General features: G+C 44.2%; 2 protein-coding genes, 1 non-coding gene and 1 pseudogene across 3 annotated transcripts; all 4 read right to left on the reverse strand.

Moving 5' to 3' along the window:
• Positions 1 to 768: 768 nt before the first annotated feature.
• LOC135520590 (cell division control protein 6 homolog) lies at positions 769 to 5425 on the reverse strand. Its single transcript, XM_064946249.1, has 9 exons — positions 5334 to 5425; positions 4299 to 4597; positions 3805 to 4080; positions 3435 to 3634; positions 3002 to 3156; positions 2704 to 2810; positions 2280 to 2520; positions 1661 to 1883; positions 769 to 1307 (listed from the first exon to the last, which is right to left on the reverse strand). Exons 2-9 carry the CDS (start codon positions 4552 to 4554, stop codon positions 1077 to 1079), a joined length of 1689 nt encoding a protein of 562 aa, XP_064802321.1. The 5' UTR covers positions 4555 to 4597; positions 5334 to 5425; the 3' UTR covers positions 769 to 1076.
• LOC135524954 (small nucleolar RNA SNORD58) lies at positions 2154 to 2224 on the reverse strand. The gene has a single exon (XR_010453050.1). It is a non-coding gene; the product is annotated as a small nucleolar RNA SNORD58 (small nucleolar RNA).
• A 496-nt stretch (positions 5426 to 5921) lies between the features above and the next one.
• LOC135523475 (WAS/WASL-interacting protein family member 2-like) lies at positions 5922 to 17246 on the reverse strand (annotated as a pseudogene).
• Positions 17247 to 17639: 393 nt separating this feature from the next.
• On the reverse strand, positions 17640 to 21530 carry LOC135523483 (UPF0669 protein C6orf120 homolog). The gene is made up of 2 exons (XM_064950185.1): positions 21419 to 21530; positions 17640 to 20590 (listed from the first exon to the last, which is right to left on the reverse strand). The coding sequence occupies exon 2, from the start codon at positions 20526 to 20528 to the stop codon at positions 19971 to 19973; it is 558 nt and encodes a 185-aa protein (XP_064806257.1). The 5' UTR covers positions 20529 to 20590; positions 21419 to 21530; the 3' UTR covers positions 17640 to 19970.
• Positions 21531 to 21778: the final 248 nt, after the last annotated feature.

Here is a 21778-nt window from a genome sequence, read left to right on the forward strand (position 1 = left end):
CTTCAAAAATATTGATTAGAAACAAATGAGCAGAACAAGAGAACGCAAACCAGACAAGATGTTGATCAGTAGATATTTCTTCTGTCTTGGAAGTTGAACGGAGGATCAACAGACATGTCTGTTCGCATGGACAGACAGCTGGGTACAGGTGAGACTGGTCTCTCCTGCTGGATTTGGCTGCAACACAGAGACAGATCTTCGGTCTAGAATATCTTCTGCCTTAGCCTGGGTTCCAATCTGTTTGTGACAAAACGTCAGGAATTATGAAAAACTGACTAAATGGATTTGGCTAAGGTGTATGTAAACTTCAACTGTACATAAATACTCACAATATGGACGACTTGATCCGTGTGTTGATACCGTTTCCAAATTGCAACTCCTCGGCTTAAACAATTGAAAGTGCACTTACAATTAATGTGGGCAGTGTATTAAATTAGTTAACGAAGGACTTACCTTCCTTGTTTACTTCCTCCGGCTGTTTGGTTGTCAATGGCTTTGCTGGCTGAGATATTTTGACTTTCACGTGCGTGGTCATTGCACCCGTTTTTGTGGACTGCATATTTCACAGAAAGCTCATTGGCAGCAGGCAGACCTTTAATTTATTTTGACTAAGGAAAAAGGACTAAGGCTATATTTCCTCATTATTTTGATGGTATGCCTACAGTTTACAAAAGCATCGTTTTTATTTCTGAGTTGGTTTTTTTTCGATGCACCATCTTTAACAAAAACGGTAGGCCTCTTGCCGAATTAAAATAAGAGCAACAACTGTTTAAAAAGTTTGTACATTCATTTATTACAACATAAATGTACATACGGTTTTTACCCCCCCAAAAAATAAAATGAGCATTTTAAACTCAAGTTAAAAGCAGCTAGTCAGTTTGGCTGACCATTTGAAATGTTTAGCCCATATTAATCTGTTAATAAAAATGTAACAAATCGCTGCATTTCCCGTTGTTCTGAAAAAGGAAGTCGTAGTTGGATACGCATCATCCGACACACAAAAAAAGGAATCCCAAAACAAAAAAAATAAGTCACAAATATAAATCTGGGTCAGTTGATATCATTGGGGTGAGAGGTTATGGTAGGCCAGAGGTCAGGATGCTGCCCAGCAGGGTGCGATCCTTCAGAGCATTCTCCACGTCCCTCTCCTCAATCTTCAGAGAAACCTTGGTGAGGCGAGCCTCCTTGGCTTTTTTCAGGGCGAAGATGCCCCGGCTCTCCAGCAGACTGCAGAGGGAGAGGCACTCGCCCTGGCCCACGCCGCCCACCTGCCTCTTGGCACACAGGCGGCTGTACACCTCGTGGAGCTGAGGGGGTAGAGAAGAAGAGTCAGACTTGAGAAAGAATTGGTACTGACCTTCAGCAACCCAATGACCTTCAGTGGTAACCAGGTCAGTGTAAGAGAAAACATGAACTGTATTTCACTTTTCATTCTGACTAGCTACCCAGACTTCTATGTTAAACGCACACCGAGTGTACAAAACATTAGGAACACCTTCAGTCTGTCATGGAAAGAGCAGATGTTCTAAAACTTTTGTACACTGTGTATATCAAGGTGTATTAGAAAATGATTAAAAGAAACAAGCTAAATGTTTGCTCTCAATTTACAAACTTTGGGTGGTAGTATCGTGTTCGCGCCAATGCAGTGCCCATCTCTCACCTTGCCCAGTGGGATCTCTTTGTTTTTGCCGTTGCGGGTGAGCAGTAGCAGACAGCAGACCAGTAGTTTCTGCTGGAGGGGGAAGCTCTCTCCCTCGGAGGAGGACATGCGGTCCCCGTACACCGCCGACAGCACCCTGGCCACCTGGGGCACGCTCACACGAGACGCTGTCGTTTCTGCGGCCTTCTTTCTGTCGTCAGATTCTACAAGCTCTACAGCTCTCCTGTAACACAGAGGAACCGGCGTCATGCTACTACTTTGTTCTCAAACAAAACTTCAACCAGTTAACACACTGTTCCCCAGACGCCGATTAAGCCAGCCCTCCGCACCTCTCCGATTCAGAGGGGTCAGGTTAAACGCAGAAGACATTTCAGTTGAATGCATTCAGTTAAACAACTGACGAGGTATCTTCCTTCCCATACCAACTTTCCAAGACCACCTATAACAAGCCATAGAAAAACGCACATTTTTTTTGGGGGGGGGGGGGGGGGGGGTTGCTCATATTTGATCTTACATTTATTTTCATGGCCAAGCCAAAGGTGTCCTGAGTCATCAGCATTGCAACCAACATGTTATTTAGTATTAACACAGTGTTTATTTAGTCAAGTCGTTCCCTTACCGGCAGATATCCAGAGCTTTGCGTGCGTCTCCCGACACAGCAGACACCTTCCTGGCACAAAACTGCACAGCCGATGCGTCCAGTAACCCTTCTCCGGACACCTGTGCGAGTCGGTCCTGCACGATGGCGGCGAGCTCCTGGCGGCTGTAGGGGGGGAAGTGTAACAGCTGGGGGCGACAGCGAGGCAGGGCCTGCAGCCGGGGGAGGATCCTGTCGGTCAGGTCCAGAGCGTTGGCGATACCTAGAATGGGAAGACCGTCATTACACCTGCCTGCATACAGGAGGACTAAGGACAGCCCGTATGAGGAAGTGGCTATGAGAGAGTTGACTGGATGGAATTTAAATATAGAAATGGGTAGACGTGTGTGTGGGTTTTCGGGTGAAATCTTCAGAGACAGTGTATATTGTTTAACACTGTTCTTACCGATGAGACAGAGGCGGGACTTGGGCAGGTAGGGCCACTCAAAGATGGTGTAGAGAACGTCTTGGGCTTTGCTGTCCAACTGGTCCATTTCATCCAGGACTAGAAGACTGGGGAGAGAAGGAGAAAGGAGGTTAAGCGAGAACTTATCAGTCAGCAAAATGTAAATCCTCTCTCAAATATATGTTGTTTTTTAGGGTGTCAATTCAGAACAGATGTATGAAAACTTCAGAGCGAAACACAACTTTTTTTCTCTTTGCAAAAGTGATTTAAGTTTTGGTTCAGGGCTAAAGATACTCACACAGTGGGCCCTGTGCTGGTCAGCAGTTTCTGCAGCTTGGTGTCGGTGTGGCCCCCGGAGGCCCCCAGCTTCTCTGCCAGCAAGGGGAAGATGGCGTGGGAGCTACGTAGAGCCATACAGTTCAACACCACCGTCTGAATCTCCTTCAGCTCATCCTGGATCAAGAGAGGAAATAGTTAAATTCATGTAAGAGAAATCAATAAGGTTCAATTTACACAGGGTTCAGGGCTGTACACAAAGGGTGGAATTAAGTGATTCTGCACCTTATGGTAGAACTGTAAAGTCATTTTAGAGTATTGTGTTCCACTCAAGAACCAACATTAGGCTAATGAATGTTGGAATCCTGTCAAGGCAACAACTCCAATGCTAGGCTAATGCTAACAATTAGCCCATCATCAACAAAGTGGAGGCAAGCGCAAACAGTGGCGCTAACCTTCATCTCCTGCAACACACAGTTGAGGCAAGCCGTCTTGCCGGTGCCGGGGGCTCCAGAGATGTAGAGGCTGGCCGGGCTGGCCTTCAGGGCCTTGTCCTCCAGGAAGGAGCGGATGGAGGACCTCTCGGCCTCCCGGGATAGCAGGCGCTCTGGGACAGCAGTGTGGAGGGCCTGCTTCACACTGTGGAATTTAGACTCTAGAGAGGGACCGGAAGATGGGTTAATACTCTGCCTTAAGTCTATGAAGTGAACATTTAGAATAATGAGCAAATCAAATAAAGGCACACATTTGTCTTTGGAGTTTAACGCTTTTCATTTGCACTTGAGAAAAAGATACGAGGAAGAGAGCGTGAGAGACATGTCTTACTTTCAGCAAAGAGGCGGACCCCAGGGGTCTTCTCTGATCGTGGACATGATGGGCTCCCACTGGGGGTCTCATGCAGTCTGCTGGGTGAGGCCCTGGGGCGGGAGGTTGGGGAGAGGGGCTGCCGTTTGGGGGAGAGGGGGGTCAGTAGTCTCCTCGGGGATAGAAGGAGGGAGTTCTCATCAAAGCCCAGCTTGCGGGGGGAGGCCAGGTTAAGGCAGGGCTGTTTGGGAGGAGAGCCCAGGAGGGTGGCACTGAGGTTACAGCCATTTTCATCTCCTGAGAAACACACAGAAGACAGATGGTTAGGTTAGAAACAGCATGTCTGTCTTTTCGATAGCACCTTACGTTTGCATCAAGAGTTGAAATAATTACTTGATTTTGAGCACAGTGGTTTATGAGCTTAAACCTTGCACAGAATATGTAAAAATCACAAACTGCCTAAAGTTTTAGACAGTGAAACACTTTCAAAGTTGTGTATAGTAGTAATCCCATACCTGTGCGTTTGCGAGGGCTGAGGGGTATTCTTGGGCACAAAGTTATGTCTTTGAGGCCCACGGGCCCATGGGAGAGGGGCGTTAGCTGGGCCCTCTCTGGAAGGGACTGCGGTTTAGAAGCCCCCCCGGAGCAGAGGGACTGGGTCTCCTTCAGCTGGGATGTGCTCTTGGAGGGGGTGCTTTTTGAGTCAACCCCAGAGGACTTGCGTCTGGGGAACTGGAGGACAGGCTGAGCCTGGGAACGTGTGCGGGGCATCTTCCCTGTGAGCACTATAGCGTCCAGACCGGTTTTCAAAAGACTGAAGGGGGAAGAAAGAGATAAGGTCAGCCATTGTGACAAACACCCATGAATAGATTGACTGCAAGAAAAACAAGTGTCTTATGTTCAAGAGTGATTTGAAATGAGTGAACACAGAAGAGGTACAGAACCGCTTAATGGTAAATGATACCATCCATCCTAGCTATCAGGCCTACCCTGATCCAAGTAGTTCCGGTATTTTCCACGCAAGTTACTGTTATAACTGCTAAGCATGACTCCCACGATTTAGAAGAGTATGCGATCTTTGTGCCGTTGTTGCACTGTTGTAAGTCAACATTACAAAAGGTTCGCCCGAATGTTCGATTGTATACTGACAATGCAACAAACAACTTGCCATTTTCCGGGGCCATCAAAATGGTGTGAATTCTCAGTAACTACTGTATCTGCAGACTCAATGGCGACAACTATACGTGTCCTCATGTGGCGCCAACAGCACAAATATGATTAAAAACACTGAAATGGCGTAAAATACCACAATCAAAGAAAACAGGCAATATATGTATTGCTGTTTTCGACAAACTGTTTTTTTTTTTTTTTTGTATCTGACTAGCTAGTTAAACTTGACTGATAAGAATCCCCCCCCCAGTATGTTACGGAAACTCGCTCGCAATATATTCCCCCCCCAACTCTGACAAAAAAAATGTAAACGATCTCGTTAAATCCAACGTAATGCTACAAGTTCACACGTTTTAAACATGTATTGAAGGTAGTGTTACCTTATTTCAGTTCTTGATTAAGTGGTATTCGGCTAGTCGTCTAGATGGATTTCGTGTGGTCTCTGGCGCGCTCTAGTCGGACTGACTTAAGAAACAAAACTTGCGCCAAATGTCTCCACAACTCCTCCCCCAATCAGCTGGACTTCCCGCAGCTAAGGTCTGATTTGTCCTTCTTGTGTCATTTTGTTATTTCCCAGGCTCTCATTGGTTCTTCTTCGATTGTTAGGTAGCGTCAGTGTTTACGTCACACAAGTACACGGTGGCGGGAGTTTCAATAATATATATTTTGGCGGACTGGAAATCTCCCGGGAAATTCAGCATTGTCTGGTGTAACTTAACACAATATTCTCTGGTGTAGTTAGTAACTTGGTTGCAGTTAGAGAGAATTACTAAAACTTCTGCATATGTGCTCTGGCATACGTATCGAAATATATTAGTAACTAAATGAGTCCTTTATGTTTCTGTCTAAGCTATTTCAATCATTATTGTTAACTTCTACAATAAATTACATCTGCAAGAAGCTTAAAAGATGGATGATAGAGATGGTGATAAAGAGTCAAATACAATGGACACCAAAACAATCACGTATCCCTTTTCCCCCCAAAAGCATATATTTATTTCAAATGATAAAACATGGTTGATTAACAAGTGAAATGACCATGGCAGGAATGAACAGGGTGAGAACATGAGAATCACAGTCAATGAGTCATCTGTGTGAGACTAAACATATCCATCAATCACACAAGTTATACATACGGTCAGACATACAGAGAAGTGCTGCAAAGAGACCCGTCTCTCTGGCTGTCAGACAAAGCCCACAACTGGACTGTTGTTAAACTTTTAAATCAATTTCCTCCCTATATTACAAGCTTTTTACAAACATTAAAATATATCAATAACTACAATTACCATATTTCTCATACTTTATGTAAATATACATTATTTATTGCATTTTTAATAGACTCAATTTTATTTTTATCAAACGCACTGGTACCGATAAGTATGACAATAGATGTGTAAGGCAACAACCAGCCTGAGGACGACATAAAAGGAATGGAGAAGAGAAAATTAATCTATTGTCATGTAGCTGGTCCATGTAGTTCTCTTTCACGGTAGTGGAATCCTGACAGAAATCCCAAAGCTACAATGTAATGACAGTTTAGGTATCACGCATTAAGAAGCTCCTAAGTCAAAAAATATATATATATAAATCCACCATGATGACATTTCTGGGGCCTACTCTGCCCAAACATTTCCCTGGTGCTCCAGGTGAAGTTTCCCCTAGGTACAGATCTAGGATAAGACTACCTTCCCCAATCCTAACCTTAAAACATGAGTAGGGAAAATACAAAACTGACCCCAAATCAGCACCTAGGAGCATCTTCACCCTACAACCTTGTTCTGGCACTTAGGCGTTTCCTTTTTGGTTAGTTGCTACCAATGAGAAGTGAGAATACAAACAAAATCATTCCTTGCATAGGAATGCATTAAAAACTCAAGCATTATGGTTTCCCTCTGGCCAGGATACAGTCCATTCCAAAGGGCCACCAGCAGTAAAAATCAAATATTCTAGTTTCAAAAAAATAGATTACATTTTTTTTGTTCTTTGAAGGAACTTCAGAAAGACAGGGTTGAATGACTGACAGCCCTGCAAAGCTACCCTTGGTCCAAAGAAAGGAATGAGGGTAATAATTTAGCCATGATCGCCCCCCTTGTGAAAAGAAACAGGAACAGCATTGAATAAAGTGAAAGTAGAATTTCATACACTACTCCCAAATGCCTTCCTTGATCAATAAAGTAAAGGAGCTTTGGCAGCTAACAATCATTAAAGAGGAGCGGCATTATGGATCCCTGAAAAATGTCGCAGTGTTGACGAAACGAAGATGCATTTATTTTTTCGTTTCAGATAAATCTAGACTGCAACTGATCAGAGCAGCACTTTCTGTTCTCCTCTAGTGTAAAAACATGGTATTCACAGGGGCCACGGTTAAGCTGTTATGCTGCCACAGAGCAATGCCATGAAGAAGCACAAAAAAAGATCTAAATGGGAATGCCCCTCACAGTCTTGACACTGTGTCACGCACTGTCATCAAGACTCGCCCTCTCACAACATGACAAGCATTCAAGTAATTTCTCCTGTCCCTTTCATACCAAAAAAACTAAGCCATTTCTGTGTGACGAAAACAACAGCTTCCCTAAGTGTTAGAAGCCCCTCATTCTACTCCACCCAACTATTGGCACATCAAGGTAGGAGAGAATTCTATTCCACACCTTCTCCTCAGGGCACTGGAAGCGCGGCATTTAAAAATAAAAAAAAACTAGAGAAAACACACCACATACTATAGATACCAATTGACACCCAACGCATTTTTGCAGATGTTTGTGTGTCCCCTATATTGTCCTACAGACGACACAGTCACTGCGGTTAACGATAGAACATTTAAAAAAAACATTAATTCATATATCGCAGGAAATCATCATCATCATCATCGTGGATTATGCACACATTTCAAAAGATGGAATGCAGAATTCTTAGTTGGTCCTGCTGCTATAAAGTAGAATGAATGCAACGCCACCCCCCCATGTTGCAGAAAGATTGGGCTTATGACCACAGCACAGTCAAACAGGTCAGTTCCCCAGCGGTTTTGTTCGATCATGCTGAAACAGAAGTGTCTGAAGTGTTTGTGGAAAAGAGAGCAACTGGTAGTGTAGGGATTTGTAAAAAAAAAAGTAGCGTCGAACAAGACTAGTGAACTTTCTATAGTGTTTGGGGGTTGACTTGTTTCCGGCTAGTCATGTAAAGTGTCTATGTTTAGGCCTGTGTGTGTTTCAAGTGTCGTGCCACTCCCCTGAACGTCCTCTGATTAGACCGAGTGACTCATTAAAGTCCTTTGGTCCTGAATTCCATAGTTCACCTTGCCACTGGTGGCGCTGGAGGTACTCCCCGGAACATGCCTACAGGACGTAGAGGAAACAAAAGGGTACATCAGGTCAGTTCTTAACTCCAAAAACAGTGGTGTGGAGAATGAATTAAGCCTAAGCCTGTACCTGGTCCAGGTTTATTGCTTTTGCTGGGGTAGATCTTGGTGAAATTCCTATATTCCTCAGGGGGTGGGAAGTCCTCCACTGGGTGGAAGTCAAACTTGGACTCAAAATCCTCTGAGGGTTCAGAAAGGTAAAGGGTCAACACAACATTGTAAATCAAGATAACACTAAACTAGCACAAAATGAAGGCCAATACCTTAGTACAGTAATAGAATGAATAAAGTACAGTAACATTGGTCCAGCATATAAACTCATTAGAAGTCATGTATTTTTGACTTCTCGAGCTTGCTCTAGTCATTTCCATTTCCATTAATAAATGCCATGCACAATGGTCAGTTCTCCTGGAAACTTTAATTTGACTGTGCAATCTATGAACTCTATGAATGCTCTGGGTTGGTCACAATACAAGAGGAACATTTGCATTACTGAGCTGGCATTTGAATATGGGGCTATAATACCTGACAATCTACTACCAACAACAACTAGGCTACTAGTGTCTCCAACATGTCTGTTGGTTTGAGAACTAACAACTGGCCATCGTGTTCCAAAGTAGACCGTGTTCAGGGCTGTTGAGGCCAATACTCAACACAAGATAGATTCTAAAGCGATGAAAAGCCAGCAATCACATCATATTAATCAAACAAAGTGACTTGCATGAAAACCAGAATGTACAGGGGACACTGACGACCAGGACTGGGAGACAGGAGGAAATGAGTCTGTCCTGACTCACCTATATTGGACTTGGAGGAAGAGGAGTGTCCGTTACGGAAGGGCGGGGGAGGCGGCGGGGGTCCGGTGCGGGAGGAAGATGAAGGGGGTGGAGGGGGCCTGGGCCCCCGGGTGTGGTGGGGTGGCTCCGAGGAGGTGGTGTTGGGAGTGACAGCACTGTGGATCCGGTAGGGGGCGGGGGAAGAGGGGCTTGCCCACCACCCCCGTTTCGTGACCCAGGATTGGGTGCAGAAGGGGCTGCATCGGTAGCAAACAAACACACGCAATAGTAAGACCATGATGATGCCTGATTAAAATAATCACATAGCAGCAATTAAGGAGCAAACATATCCCTTCCAACCTGTAGCTTTCTGAAAAATGTATGTACTGTACTCTACAGTAAACGGAAGTGGTATAGCGCATTCGAAAAGTATTCAGACCCCTTGACTTTCTCCACATTTGTTACGTTACAGCCTTAATCTAAAATGTATTAAAAATTGTCCCCCCACCCCTCAATCTACACACAATACCCCTTAACAACAAAGCAAAAACAGGTTTAGACATTTTTGCAAATTTGTAAAAAATATCACATTAACATATGTATTTAGACCCTTTACTCAGTACTTTGTTGAAACACCTTTGGCAGCAAATTACAGTCTTGAGACTTCTTGGGAATGATGCACCTGTATTTGGGGAGTTTCTCCCATTCTTCTCTGCAGATCCTCTCAAGCTATTTTCCGGTCTCCAGAGATGTTCGATTGGGTTCAAGTCCGGCCTCTGGCTGGGCCACTCAAGGACATTCAAAGACTTGCTCCGAAGCCACTCCTGCATTGTCTTGGCTGTGTGCTTAGGGTAGTTGTCCTGTCTGAGGTACTGAGCGCTCTGGAGCAGGTTTTCATCAAGGATCTCTCTGTACTTTGCTCCGTTCATCTTTCCCTCGATCCTGACTAGTCTCCCAGTCCCTGCCACAGAAAACATCCCCACAGCATGATGCTGCCACCACCATGCTTCATCGTAGGGATGGTGCCAGGTTTCCTCCAGACGTGACACTCGGCACTCAAGCCAAGAATCATCAGACCAGAGAATCTTGTTTCTCATGGTCAGAGTCTTTCGGTGCCTTCTGGCAAACTCCAAGTGGGCTGTCATGTGCCTTTTACTGAGGAGTGGCTTCAGTCTAGCCACTCTACTATAAAGGCCTGATAGGTGTAGTGCTGCAGAGATGGTTGTCCTTCTGGAAGATTCTCCCATCTCCACAGAGATCACTCTGACAGAGTGATCGTTGTGTTCTTGGTCACTTCCCTGACCACGGCATTTCTCCCCCGATTGCTCAGTTTGGCTGGGCTGCCAGCTCTAGGAAGATGCTTGGTGGATCCAAACTTCTTACATTTAAGAAAGATGGGAGGCCACTGTGTTCTTGGGGACCTTCAATACTGTGCATGTTTTTTTGGTATCCTTCCCCAGATCTGTGCCTTGACAATCCTGTCTCTGAGCTCTGCGGACTATTCCTTTGACCTCATGGCTTGGTTTTTGCATTGACATGCACTGTCAACTATGGGACCTTATATAGACAGGTGTGTGTGCCTTTCCAAATCATGTCCAATCAATTGAATTTACCAAATGTGGACTCCAAATCAAGTTGTAGAAACATCTCAATGATGATCAATGGAAACAGGATGCACCGGAGCGCAATTTCAAGTCTCATAGCAAAGGGTCTGAATACTTATTTAAATAAAGGTATTTCTGTTTTTTATTATTAATACATTTGCGTGTAGATTGTGTGTAGATTGTAATTGAATCAATTTTAGAACAAGGCTGTAATGTAACAGTGGAAAAAGTTAAGGGGTCTGAATACTTTGTAATCGCTGCCAAAGGTGGTTCAACAAAGTACTGAGTAAAGGGTCTGAATACTTATGTAAATTTGATATTTAAATGTATGAATTTTCTAACATTTCTGAAAATCTGTTTTTGCTTTGTCATTATGGGATATGGTGTGTAGATTGATGAGGAGGAAAAAACAATTCAATCCATTTTAGAATAAGGCCGTAACGTAACAAAATGTGGATGAAGTCAAGGGGTCAGAATACTTTCCGAATGCACTGCATACTTGTGAGCAAACGTTCCATAACTGCAGGTGGCAGTAAATCAGCAACCTTGGCTTCATACCCGTTCCAACAACACACTAAAGGTAGCAGTATGCCCCCTTTCAGTTTGTTTGCCAACTCATAGAAGTAGTAGAAGAAAATTGACTCAATGGCACTGCCCATGCTCTGACACCATAGTGGGACATATACAATGTTGACATGTCTAAGACTATGGCTACTACCCATCATTTCCTTTCAGACCATGAACTTGTGTGTGGAAGAAAGGATTGGTTTGGAAAAGGTCATTACCCTTTGTGACAGCAGTCCCTTGATAAGACTAATGGCGCCCCAATACAAACATTGAACTGTGTTCCAGTACCTGATCTCTTGCTGGGGGGCTCCCTGGCGGGTGGGGGTGGTCTGCCAACCCCTGGAGGTCCTGCAGATGGCGAGGGGGGTGGAGGAGGTGCATGATTGCGTCCGCCGTAGCTGCCGCCTGAGGAGTTCTTCTTGTGCAGTGAGTTGTGCCTCTGGGGAAGTTTCGGAGCCCCATCTCCAACAGGGTGCCCCATGGGGCCGTTGGAGGTGCCCCCAGAGGGTTGCCTGTAAGGCGGGGGCGGAGGGGGCACCGAGGACCCCCCAGTGGGTGGCCGCGTGGAGGAAGGAGGCGGTCTCGATGAAGGAGGGGGACCAGAGCTGGGCGGAGCCGGGCCTCTTTGAGGTGGCGGGGGGAGGGGCTTCTCCCGGCTGTTGTTGGGGCCTACTGGGGCCTTTTGTTGCGGGGTTGACGGGGCATTGCTGCGGTAACCACCTCGGTTAAACGGCGGGGGAGGAGCTGGGGCGGATGTGCTGGGCTTCAAGCCCCCTGTCGAAGAAGGTGGAACGGGTGGGGCTGATGTGCTGTGTTTCATACCTGAAGGAGGGGGCGGAGCTGAGCCTGAAGTACTGTGCTTCATGCCCCCAGTGGAGGAGTGGGAGGAGCTGGCACTGGTCGGGGGGCGGGAGATGTCGGGGAGAGAGGGGCGGTGGGAGCGCTGGGGCTCAGGGGGGGAGGGTTTGTCTCTTGGGGAGGGTTTGTCTCCTGGGGAGGGGGAGGTAGATCGGCCTGGGGTGGACCGGGGGCTGCAGGTCTGGAGCCTGGGGGACGCAGGGCGGATCTGCCCACTGAGGCGTCTGGAAGGAAAGCATAGAAACACACATTTTAGAACACTATGCATAAATACACCCATTCATATACTTTCACTCACACACACACACACATCAAGCTTTATGGCAAATGTAGAACAACCAGTAGCCCGGGTGCCAGTCTCTTTTTGCAGTATATTTATAGTAGCATATTTATATAGGGCCCAATGAAATCCATGTTGTAGAGAACACGGGCGGAATCACGGAATCCAGACAAAATGGAGTTCAACAATATTCAAAAATGTATTGAACTTAGTTGGAAATAAACTAAATGTATTGAACTTAGTCATACATTTACCCAAATTAATGCACCAGTGATTTGTATTTTCATGCAACTTTCTGAAATGACACAGAAATGGCCGTAAGTGTTTGTGTGCGCGCACTTTGTGTAGCCGTTAGCGATGATGCTAATGATAACCTTCTTCTGGTGGAGATCTCAATTAAACGTTAACTACAAAGTAGCCTATGCCTATCTGGCAGAATGATATCATGATTATTTGCATCAATCCAGTGGCCATTTGTTTTGCAAACTCAAATTACGAGCACAACAGAAAAGCTGCTAACCAAACAGTCTCTTGCTGGTGCGAACTTGCATTAAACTACACCAAAAAATCTAAATAAGCATTGCTGTGGACTTAGAAAATTTAATTTGGTTCTTTTTCTATTGAAGCTGGAATATGTCACTTTTTGGGGGCAACCTGACCAAATTCACATAGAAATGTGAGTTATAGATATGTCAATCTCATTGAAAGCAAGTTTATAAAGTGGTAGATCTTTCTATGCTTCCCGTTCTTAAGTTTTGTTTTTGAGTCTTTTACACCAGCTTCAAACAGCATCTTTCTGGGAATGGAAAAGATTTCACAGCAGTTTAGATGGTACAATGATTCTCTACACTATACTTGCTTGAAATTAGGCAATCATTTGGTAAATATTTTCATAACTATTTATTGAACTAAATTGTTGGTATGTAAGCATTTCACGATAAGGTCCTGTTGTATTCCGCGCATGTGACAAATAAAATTAGATTTGACTATTAGAATCGTAGCAAGTGGGAAATGGCAGAGCTATTTCTGCATTGTGCAAGCTTGAAAAAAAATGTGGGAAAACAGAAACCTTGAAAAATAAAAAAATATTTTTTTACCCCTTTTTCTCCCCTATTTCCAATTGGTAGTTACGGTCTCATCGCTCCCGTACGGATTCGGGAGAGGCGAAGGTCGAGAGCCAAGCGCCCTCCGAAACACGACCCAACCAAGCTGCACCGCTTCTTGACACAATGCCCGCTTAACCCGGAAGACAGTCACACCGATGTCTCAGAGGAAACACCATGCACCTGGCGACCGTGTCAGCGTGCATTGAGCCCGGCCCGCCACAGGAGTTGCTAGAGCGTGATGGGACAAGGACATCCCTGCCGGCCAAACCCTCCCCTAACGCAGACGACGCTGGGCCAATTGTTTGCCGCCCCATGGGTCTCCCGGTCACGGATGGCTGTGACAGAGCCTGGACTCAAACCAGGATCTCTAGTGGCACAGTTAGAAACTGCGATGCAGTGCCTGAGACCACTGTGCCACTCGGGAGGCCTGGAGAAACACATTTAAAAACTAAACAGAACCAGGCAAAAAATAAAGCTGAGTTTACAGGGCCCCATTTACATTGTAATCATATGTAGTGAGTTCTGCTTACCTCCAGCTCCAACTGATCGTAGTTTTGGCATGCCCCCAGCGAAAAGGCCTCCCCCTGGCCCACCACTGCTCCCTCCTCCACCTCCTCTACCACCTCCACCACTTTCCTTTGGTTCTGGGGAAAGCAGAGGTACAAATGTCCTTGTTACACTGTTGTAATGATAATGCTTGCATTGACATTGTTGATTGTTCTATCTCCTATAGGTTTCTTATGCTACTTACTCTCTATAACAGGTGCACTTCTGTCATGGACCACTCCAACCTTCTTCAGCCTGGCTCCTTTGGAGATATCAGAGAGCAACGCTCCTCTCCCCTTCGCCTCATCCCGATTCAACTTAGGTGCTGTAGTGTTCGCCTGAGGAAAGGATATGAGCAAACCACCATGTTAGTTAGGTTGACCATGCCAAAGATAATAACATGAACTGCATAAGGTACCGCCGTTATAGCAACAGATACAATAGATGGCAATGCAGCATTATGGTGCAAGTTGATAGTAATCCACATGGTGCCTGCATGGGTGTGTGTTTAGTCAGCTCAGACATTTTTTGGTTTGTGTTTGGATTTGTTTAAAATGTAAAAACTGCATCCTCTATAAACATGGCATCGCAACCCTAGAAATCATACTTTGGGAAATGTGGGCATAATAACATATTTGACATAGTATCTAACACCAGCAGGTGTCGAATCATCCTTATTTATTTTTATTTTTTTTTACCTTTATTTAACCAGGCAAGTCAGTTAAGAACAAATTCTTATTTTCAATGATGGCCTCGGAACAGTGGGTTAACTGCCTGTTCAGGGGCAGAACGACAAATTTGTACCTTGTCAGCTTGGGGGTTTGAACTTGCAACCTTCCGGTTACTAGTCCAACACTCTAACCACTAGGCTACGCTGCCGCCCCAACACAACAGCAAATAATGAGTGACTTCAGTTATTTTATCATGCAGTTATGAATCTCTAGAAACCCTTCAGGGGACTTGTGAGTTTTGTCATGTTTTGAACATCAGTTTAAGAGCTGGACTGACCTGGTTGAAGGTGGGGGGAGGAGGGGGACCTGGAGGAGGAGGGGGAGGAGGAGGAACGGGCATCCTGTCCCTCTGTGGGCACCTTGGGGAGGAGGTTTGTTCACCGTCTCAGCTCTGGGTACACTCTCAGACTCCTGCGAAACAAGACAGAGGAGAGACTCGGGCTCAGTCAAATACACACAACAAGGTCAAAAATATACACTCCTGAACTAAACTGGGGTCAGAGTAAAATTGTACATCCTTGTAGTGTCATGTTTGACATTGGTGGACTGTATTGAATTCAGGTGAGTCAAGATATCATTGGAACCTCTGTTCAAAGACCATTACAAATTCACCTCTATTTGTAGCTGTTGACTACAATGGTGGCATGGACCACACTGAAAACAACTATTCTCTAATTCTACATGCATATACTCACTCTAGAATGATTCAGCTCAGTAGAGCTCCCAAAACCAGTTGGTTGGCTGGGCTGAGCTGAGCTCATTGTGGATACAGACATACAGCACGTTCAGCTAGGCAGCAAACCCCACCCTCCTTCACTCACCCTAAACAGGTAGCTTGTGGAATGGAGTTAAGAGTGTTTGAACAGGTTTTCACAGAAGAGGAAAACAAATGGAATGTCATCGGGTGAGCTTGCCAGTGAGGCGATAAGGAACAGAAATGCAGCAGCCATTGTAAGTTGCTACCTCGAGTGAGAGAAACCGAGAGTGGACAGCACGGCCCGCCACTTCACATTTCATCCATTGACAAGATTTTATGTTATTGTTTTTTTTGCACTACCGGCACCAACCATTTATGTCAATCAAAATGTCTCTAGAATCTCGCATAAATGTTCAATCGTGTTGAGATCTGGTGACTGAGGCAGGCATGGCATATGGTTAACATCATTTTCATGCTCATCACACCATTCAGTGACCACTACTGCTTCCACACGGGGCATGGTCATCCTTTGTCGACCATCCATAGCCATGGTCGACAAAATAATGGCCTGCCCAGCATTTTTGTACATCCCTAAGCATGATGGGACGTTAATTGCTTAACTAACTCAGGAACCACACCTGTATGGAAGCACTTGCTTTCAATATACTTTGCATTCTTGATTTACTGTAGTGTTTTCATTATTTTGGTAGTTACCACCTGTACATGCGCCTACTTGGAGAATTGCCAATAGACTACAATGTTAAAACCTCAGACAAAGGATTATGACATTCTTGCAGGGTAGGGGAGGTGTTCAGCTCCTTCTCTAACCTAATATGTGACCAATTGAGTTAGTTTGATGTTTTTGTGGACGGGGAAATAAACTAGGAGTAAAAAAAAAAGTGCCAATGTCCGTAACTATTTTGGGCCTAACGTCATATTAAACACAAACTAGCAACCCTAAACCGAGCAGGCCTGAGTCAGAAGTGTCACTTCAATTTCACTTTCTGATATGCAGAAAATGTCACAGATTTGATAAGGCAACATTCCAAATCAGAAATGGTCTCGGGTCGCTAGCCAATGTCTACGCACGCTCTGTCAATCTACAATAGGTGCCAGGTGAGCGATTCCAAAAACATGTAAGTTATAAAATAAATTTAAATGCAATTCCTTCCTCTTGGCCTAAAAGTTGAACTACCTAACTGGACATTGTTTGAATTGATGTAGCAATCTCGGTAAACATGTATATCAAGTGAGTTAACTAGTTATTATCTGGATAACATGTTGATCTAACTAGCTGGGTGGATTGGCAGTGACTTACCCTGTCTCGAAGGATTGTGAGTCTCGTCTTCAATAACAACATGAATGGAAACTGCAGTTGTGGCAAGTTTGCTAGTTAACACAATCCCAGGCAGTAGGTGGCTCTCTTGGTTACTTGCGAAGAAAATCTAATAAAAACTGGGGGACACTAGCAGCTAAATTAGCTTGCTAGCGAAATCAACTAAATCCAATACCCAAAGTTAGCTTGCTAGCTAAGTTACTGTTTACTCGCGACAGCTGTCAAGTGAAATTTTGCTGGCGTCTTAACTATGGCTGTAAACAAGTTATATTTAGGTGCAAAAGCTAATTCGAGGTGCGCGTAACTCCAGTTTATATCCTATTTTCATATACTTTTTATTCTGCTCTCCCGTTGACCAGCAAGTAAAGCGAGACTCTCGCTTATCAACTGTTTCTGTCGCTTCTCGGAAACCCGGAACTGGGCCGTCCAACACAAAATGGAGGCAGGCAGGTAACAGGATCACCGCCGACGAGTTTATCAACTGGGAAAACAGCGACCTCAAATGGAATGAAACCTGTAGGATACTCGCGAGAAACGAGCTATAATTAGTTTAGAAACTCCTGTGAGAACACCATCGACTGTGTGGAGCAGGGTCCTCTTCTTGCTTTTGCCTCATGTTAGATGTGTTCATGTATGCATGTAAAATATTGCTTGTAAGAGCAATATTTTACATGAATGCATGCATGAACACATACATATGCATTTCAATGAGTCGTATACTTGTAGTCAAGTAAACAAACTGTGATGAAATCATTGCACTTAGTGAATCTGAATTAATTTTACAAAAATATTGTGGATATCCCAGACATAGACAATCAGACACTAGGTATTTTGCAAAGATAATCACATCTTTATTTGAAAATCTTATAAAATGACTCCATTTGCATGAGATGTTGCATTGCCATTCACCCAAGACATGACAGATCAAAAGGCACTGTTGAACATCTCTGCTCACTGGTGTACTGATATTTAGTTGTTGCATAATTCAGACCCAGGACACCAATTTAGACCTGGGTCTCGTTCATTAGGCACACATGGGAGCAAACGTTTTCAAATGGAAACGCAAGTTTCAGGTAGTGCCTGCCGCCTCCAAGTAATTTGTTCCCATTTGGAACCTATTGAACAGGGCCCGGTTTCACAAAAGCATCTGAAGGCAAAGTTCATCGTTAGAACCTTTGTAAGCGCATCGTTTTGAGCTGTTTCCCAAAACCATCGTTGGACTTGAGCGACGTATAAAAACACACTTCAAATTAAAACAGAGATGACTGCATTAAAATATAGCATACAGTAAGTAAGCTATAGGCCTATTTCAATCATATTGAAATACATTTCATGTTCATGAAATTGAGTTATATTTTGCCTCTTGTATGATACCGTCTGTAATTTGTCATTTCATGATGTCCCAAATTTTGATTTGCCTAATGTTTTAGCCATGTGATCTTTCTATGAGCTGATCCATCGTCAGTATCGTGGAATAATTAGAATGTTAAAGTAAGATTTGAACGGAAAGCTGATCAGAGAGCAGCTTTGGCATGATTCCGATCCTGTCAGTATCGACACAGGCCTCAACGACGCACTTGGCGAATGTTCTCTCTGCCTAGTGTTTTGGGAATTATACAACGGGTGGGTCTAATTGTGGATGCTGATTGGTTAAAACCGCATTCCAGCCCGTGTCTATTCCAAAAATGACCACCGGCTAAAATCATCTCCCATTTATTTTCGACAAGCATTTGATTTTCAACAGCGGAGAGCTGTCTAAATCTTCCGTCTCCGACATTGTTTCAAAATTTAAATTCGATCTCTAGCTGTCCTATAATAATGAACGTTTCGGGGAGTTGGGACGAGAAAGGCAGACAGGTTTTCTAAGCCAGTCGAAATCATGAATCAAATGGCATAATTTTTATGGATATACACAATGAAATATCCATAGAAAACAATGAAATATCCATAGAAAACAGGTAAAACGAAACGCAGCTAGTTTGCAGTCTTTCGAGCTACAGTTTGAAGGGATCATGTTAGCTGTGTTGTTGGCTAATTCGTCTGAACAGTGTCCTGACGAGAAATGTCTCTGGAAAACAGCTTAAACAAACGCAAATGCAGCTACTTTGCTGTTATTCTGGCTGCAATGTTTGACGTGACAAAGTTAGCCGTAGTTGGCTAGCAAGCGAGGGATAAGAATGTTGCCAGTCAGTATGGTAACTTTATAAAAACAACTGGGTTGCGTCCATAGATACAGAACAAAAAGAGTGAACGACTAGGTCGCGTCTCTGGCAACCGATATAATTAATGACCAATAGAGTTAATCTTGTGGAAGGATGAAATGGTATGAATAAATTCAAAATGTTTATGAAAATGTCAATCATTATGTTTGTTGATAACCCATTGTATAAAAGCGATAATGTCCTCAAAACAGTGTTTGGAGGATATATTGGCATTGTTTGTCAGCCCGAGACATCCGTGCCAATATATCCTCCAAACACCAGCTTCACTGGCATTATCATTGAAATGTATGTTACATCTTAGGCCGTTGTAGGAAAGATAAATTTTTTAAACACTTGTAAGCCTAAGTGTCTTTGCTATCAGGAAACCAGGCCCAGGTTGGCTAAACTCTACATGACTTCAAGTGAACAGGCTCATTGCACGACTTCCATGAAGAAGTGCTATCAGTCTGTCCAGTGAGGCACTACCAATCAGATAAACTTCCATTGTTTGTTAGGCCATGGTATTGGCTTGGAGAGCAGTGGTCATTCACCATAACCCAGTCATTTAATCAGATGGCATAATTGATATAGATATGCAAATATTAGTGGTTTGATTCATTTTTTCCACAGAGGTAAGCCTCAGCCAAGAGGTTGATTGACAAGCAACATATTGAGGCATTGCCTTTGTCATTAATCAAAAGAATCACTCAATTGAATTACGAAAAAAAAAAATATTCCCTTTGCTTTTCCGCTTCTTCAGGTTAATTTCAGTCCAATGTTCAGATCACCAATGCCAGGTTTCCCCAAAAGTATCCTATGGTCTAAGATGAACTTAGCCTTAAAATGTTTTTGGGAAACCCGGGCTCAGATAGATTAACATCATGCGCTCAGCTCGACTACACCACAAGTGTCCTCATTCTAAAAATGCACATGGCAGAGAGCAGCAGCACACATTTATTAGAACAAAATTTCAAGTATAATCTTTAGAATCCCAATTAAAATAGTCCAGAAGATGGACTCCTCTTCCTGTAAGTCATCCTCTGGAGCTGGAGAGTATTTCTGCTTCCCCCGGTCCTCCTCTGAGGGGTACGACCTTTTATCAAACGGGTCCTGGAGGGAAGTCTGATCGTAAAACACCCTCATCTCAAACTCGCTCTCCTGGTGCGACGGGTGGCCATAAATGCCAATTCCCACGGGCCTCCCAAAGTCTCCAGGCACTACGACCACGTCCTGGCCGCAGGTGACCGACTGCAGCTTGTAGGTGTCGAAGCTGGGCCGCAGAGTTTTGTCCGAGACGTACAGGTCTGCATCACCCTTGAGGCTGCGCATGTGCAGGATGATCTTGCCATCATGGTTGAGCCGAAGGTAGCTGTAGTTGCCCGCCCCGATGTGGCCCTGCACCATGTGGAGCAGCACCCACTCCTTAGGAAGGGCATCCTCTTCCAAAGAGTGCAGGAACCCCCCAGCCTGAGACAAGAGGAATGCCACAGCCAGCATGCTGCTGCACAGCACCATAATGGAGATGGATAGTCAGTCACCGACTGGACAACACCCACCTTCTACCATCTGTTGATAACCTGAAGGGCAACACAAACAAATGCATTACCTACAGTACAGTATAAGCCTGATAAAGCTTGTACTGGGCAAATCCTCAAGGGGGCAATATGGTCTTAAGCCAGTTGACTTTTAAGGGATGTTTAGAAACGGACACCTCCTGCCTGTAGATCACTGATCTGGCTACAAGGCCTGCACTATCTCTGCTCTATAAATACAGTAACAAGCTAGCTTCTTCTAAAGATTAGCATTGTGTGACCTCTGCAACCTTATAATATACTACACATGTTTAGCAGCTTCTCCTTGAGTAGCCCATCTGTAAAGACGTTACGCCCACCCTGTCTGTCTTGCATTGACTGCTGGCTAACCGCTCACTTACACATGTACGTCTAAATCGCTGGCATGTGAATTAGTTATTAGAGCAGCCACAGACTGACTAATCCCATTAACAAAATAGTTTATAAAGCTAGACTCAGTTATGCGCTAACGCAGAATGTAGTCATAAAGCAATTGTTTGACAGCGCGTGGCCATGATGTGGACACTTTAGCTAGATAGCTTAACGTCGAGTATTGTACTGGTGGCTCGTTAACTATGTGCAAAATACATACATTTAACAACAAATATGCAAATAAATTGATGATTACAAACAACATAGCTACATTTCATCAGCCTTGCAAGCTACTGCTACCAGCGTTCATGCTAGCTTGCTAACTGGCTACGCTAAATTAACGTTACATAGCTAGCTAATGTTAGTTGTCTAGCACAAATAACTTTCCGGTGCTACGAGAAGCAACACTTACGGTTATCACAATATTATCAGGTTTGTGAAACAAGAACATTAGCTACTCACCTGTACATTGTTCCGAGCACAACTTTAGTAATGGTTATTGTTTTGCCAGTAACTAACGAACCAGTCAGTGTCAAGTTCACTTCTTCCGTTTTCCGGGGTCTTCTCACACTTATCCACTGGCGCCGCCTACAGTACAGGGAAAATAGCACATTCATAACTGAACACAAACCACCAAGTAACACTGGGCCTATATTAAAATCACATCATCCTACAAATATACATATGGGAACTGATATATAATAGACAATGTGACCCTAACCAGTCCTCTATAAGTTATTTACAGTAACCCGATCAATTTATTGTCAAGTTCACTCCCACACCCCTCAAGAGACTTGGTTGTACGCTTCACACAGCAGTAAT

Source organism: Oncorhynchus masou, chromosome 4, assembly GCF_036934945.1.
Source record: "Oncorhynchus masou masou isolate Uvic2021 chromosome 4, UVic_Omas_1.1, whole genome shotgun sequence".
NCBI lineage: Eukaryota > Metazoa > Chordata > Actinopteri > Salmoniformes > Salmonidae > Oncorhynchus > Oncorhynchus masou.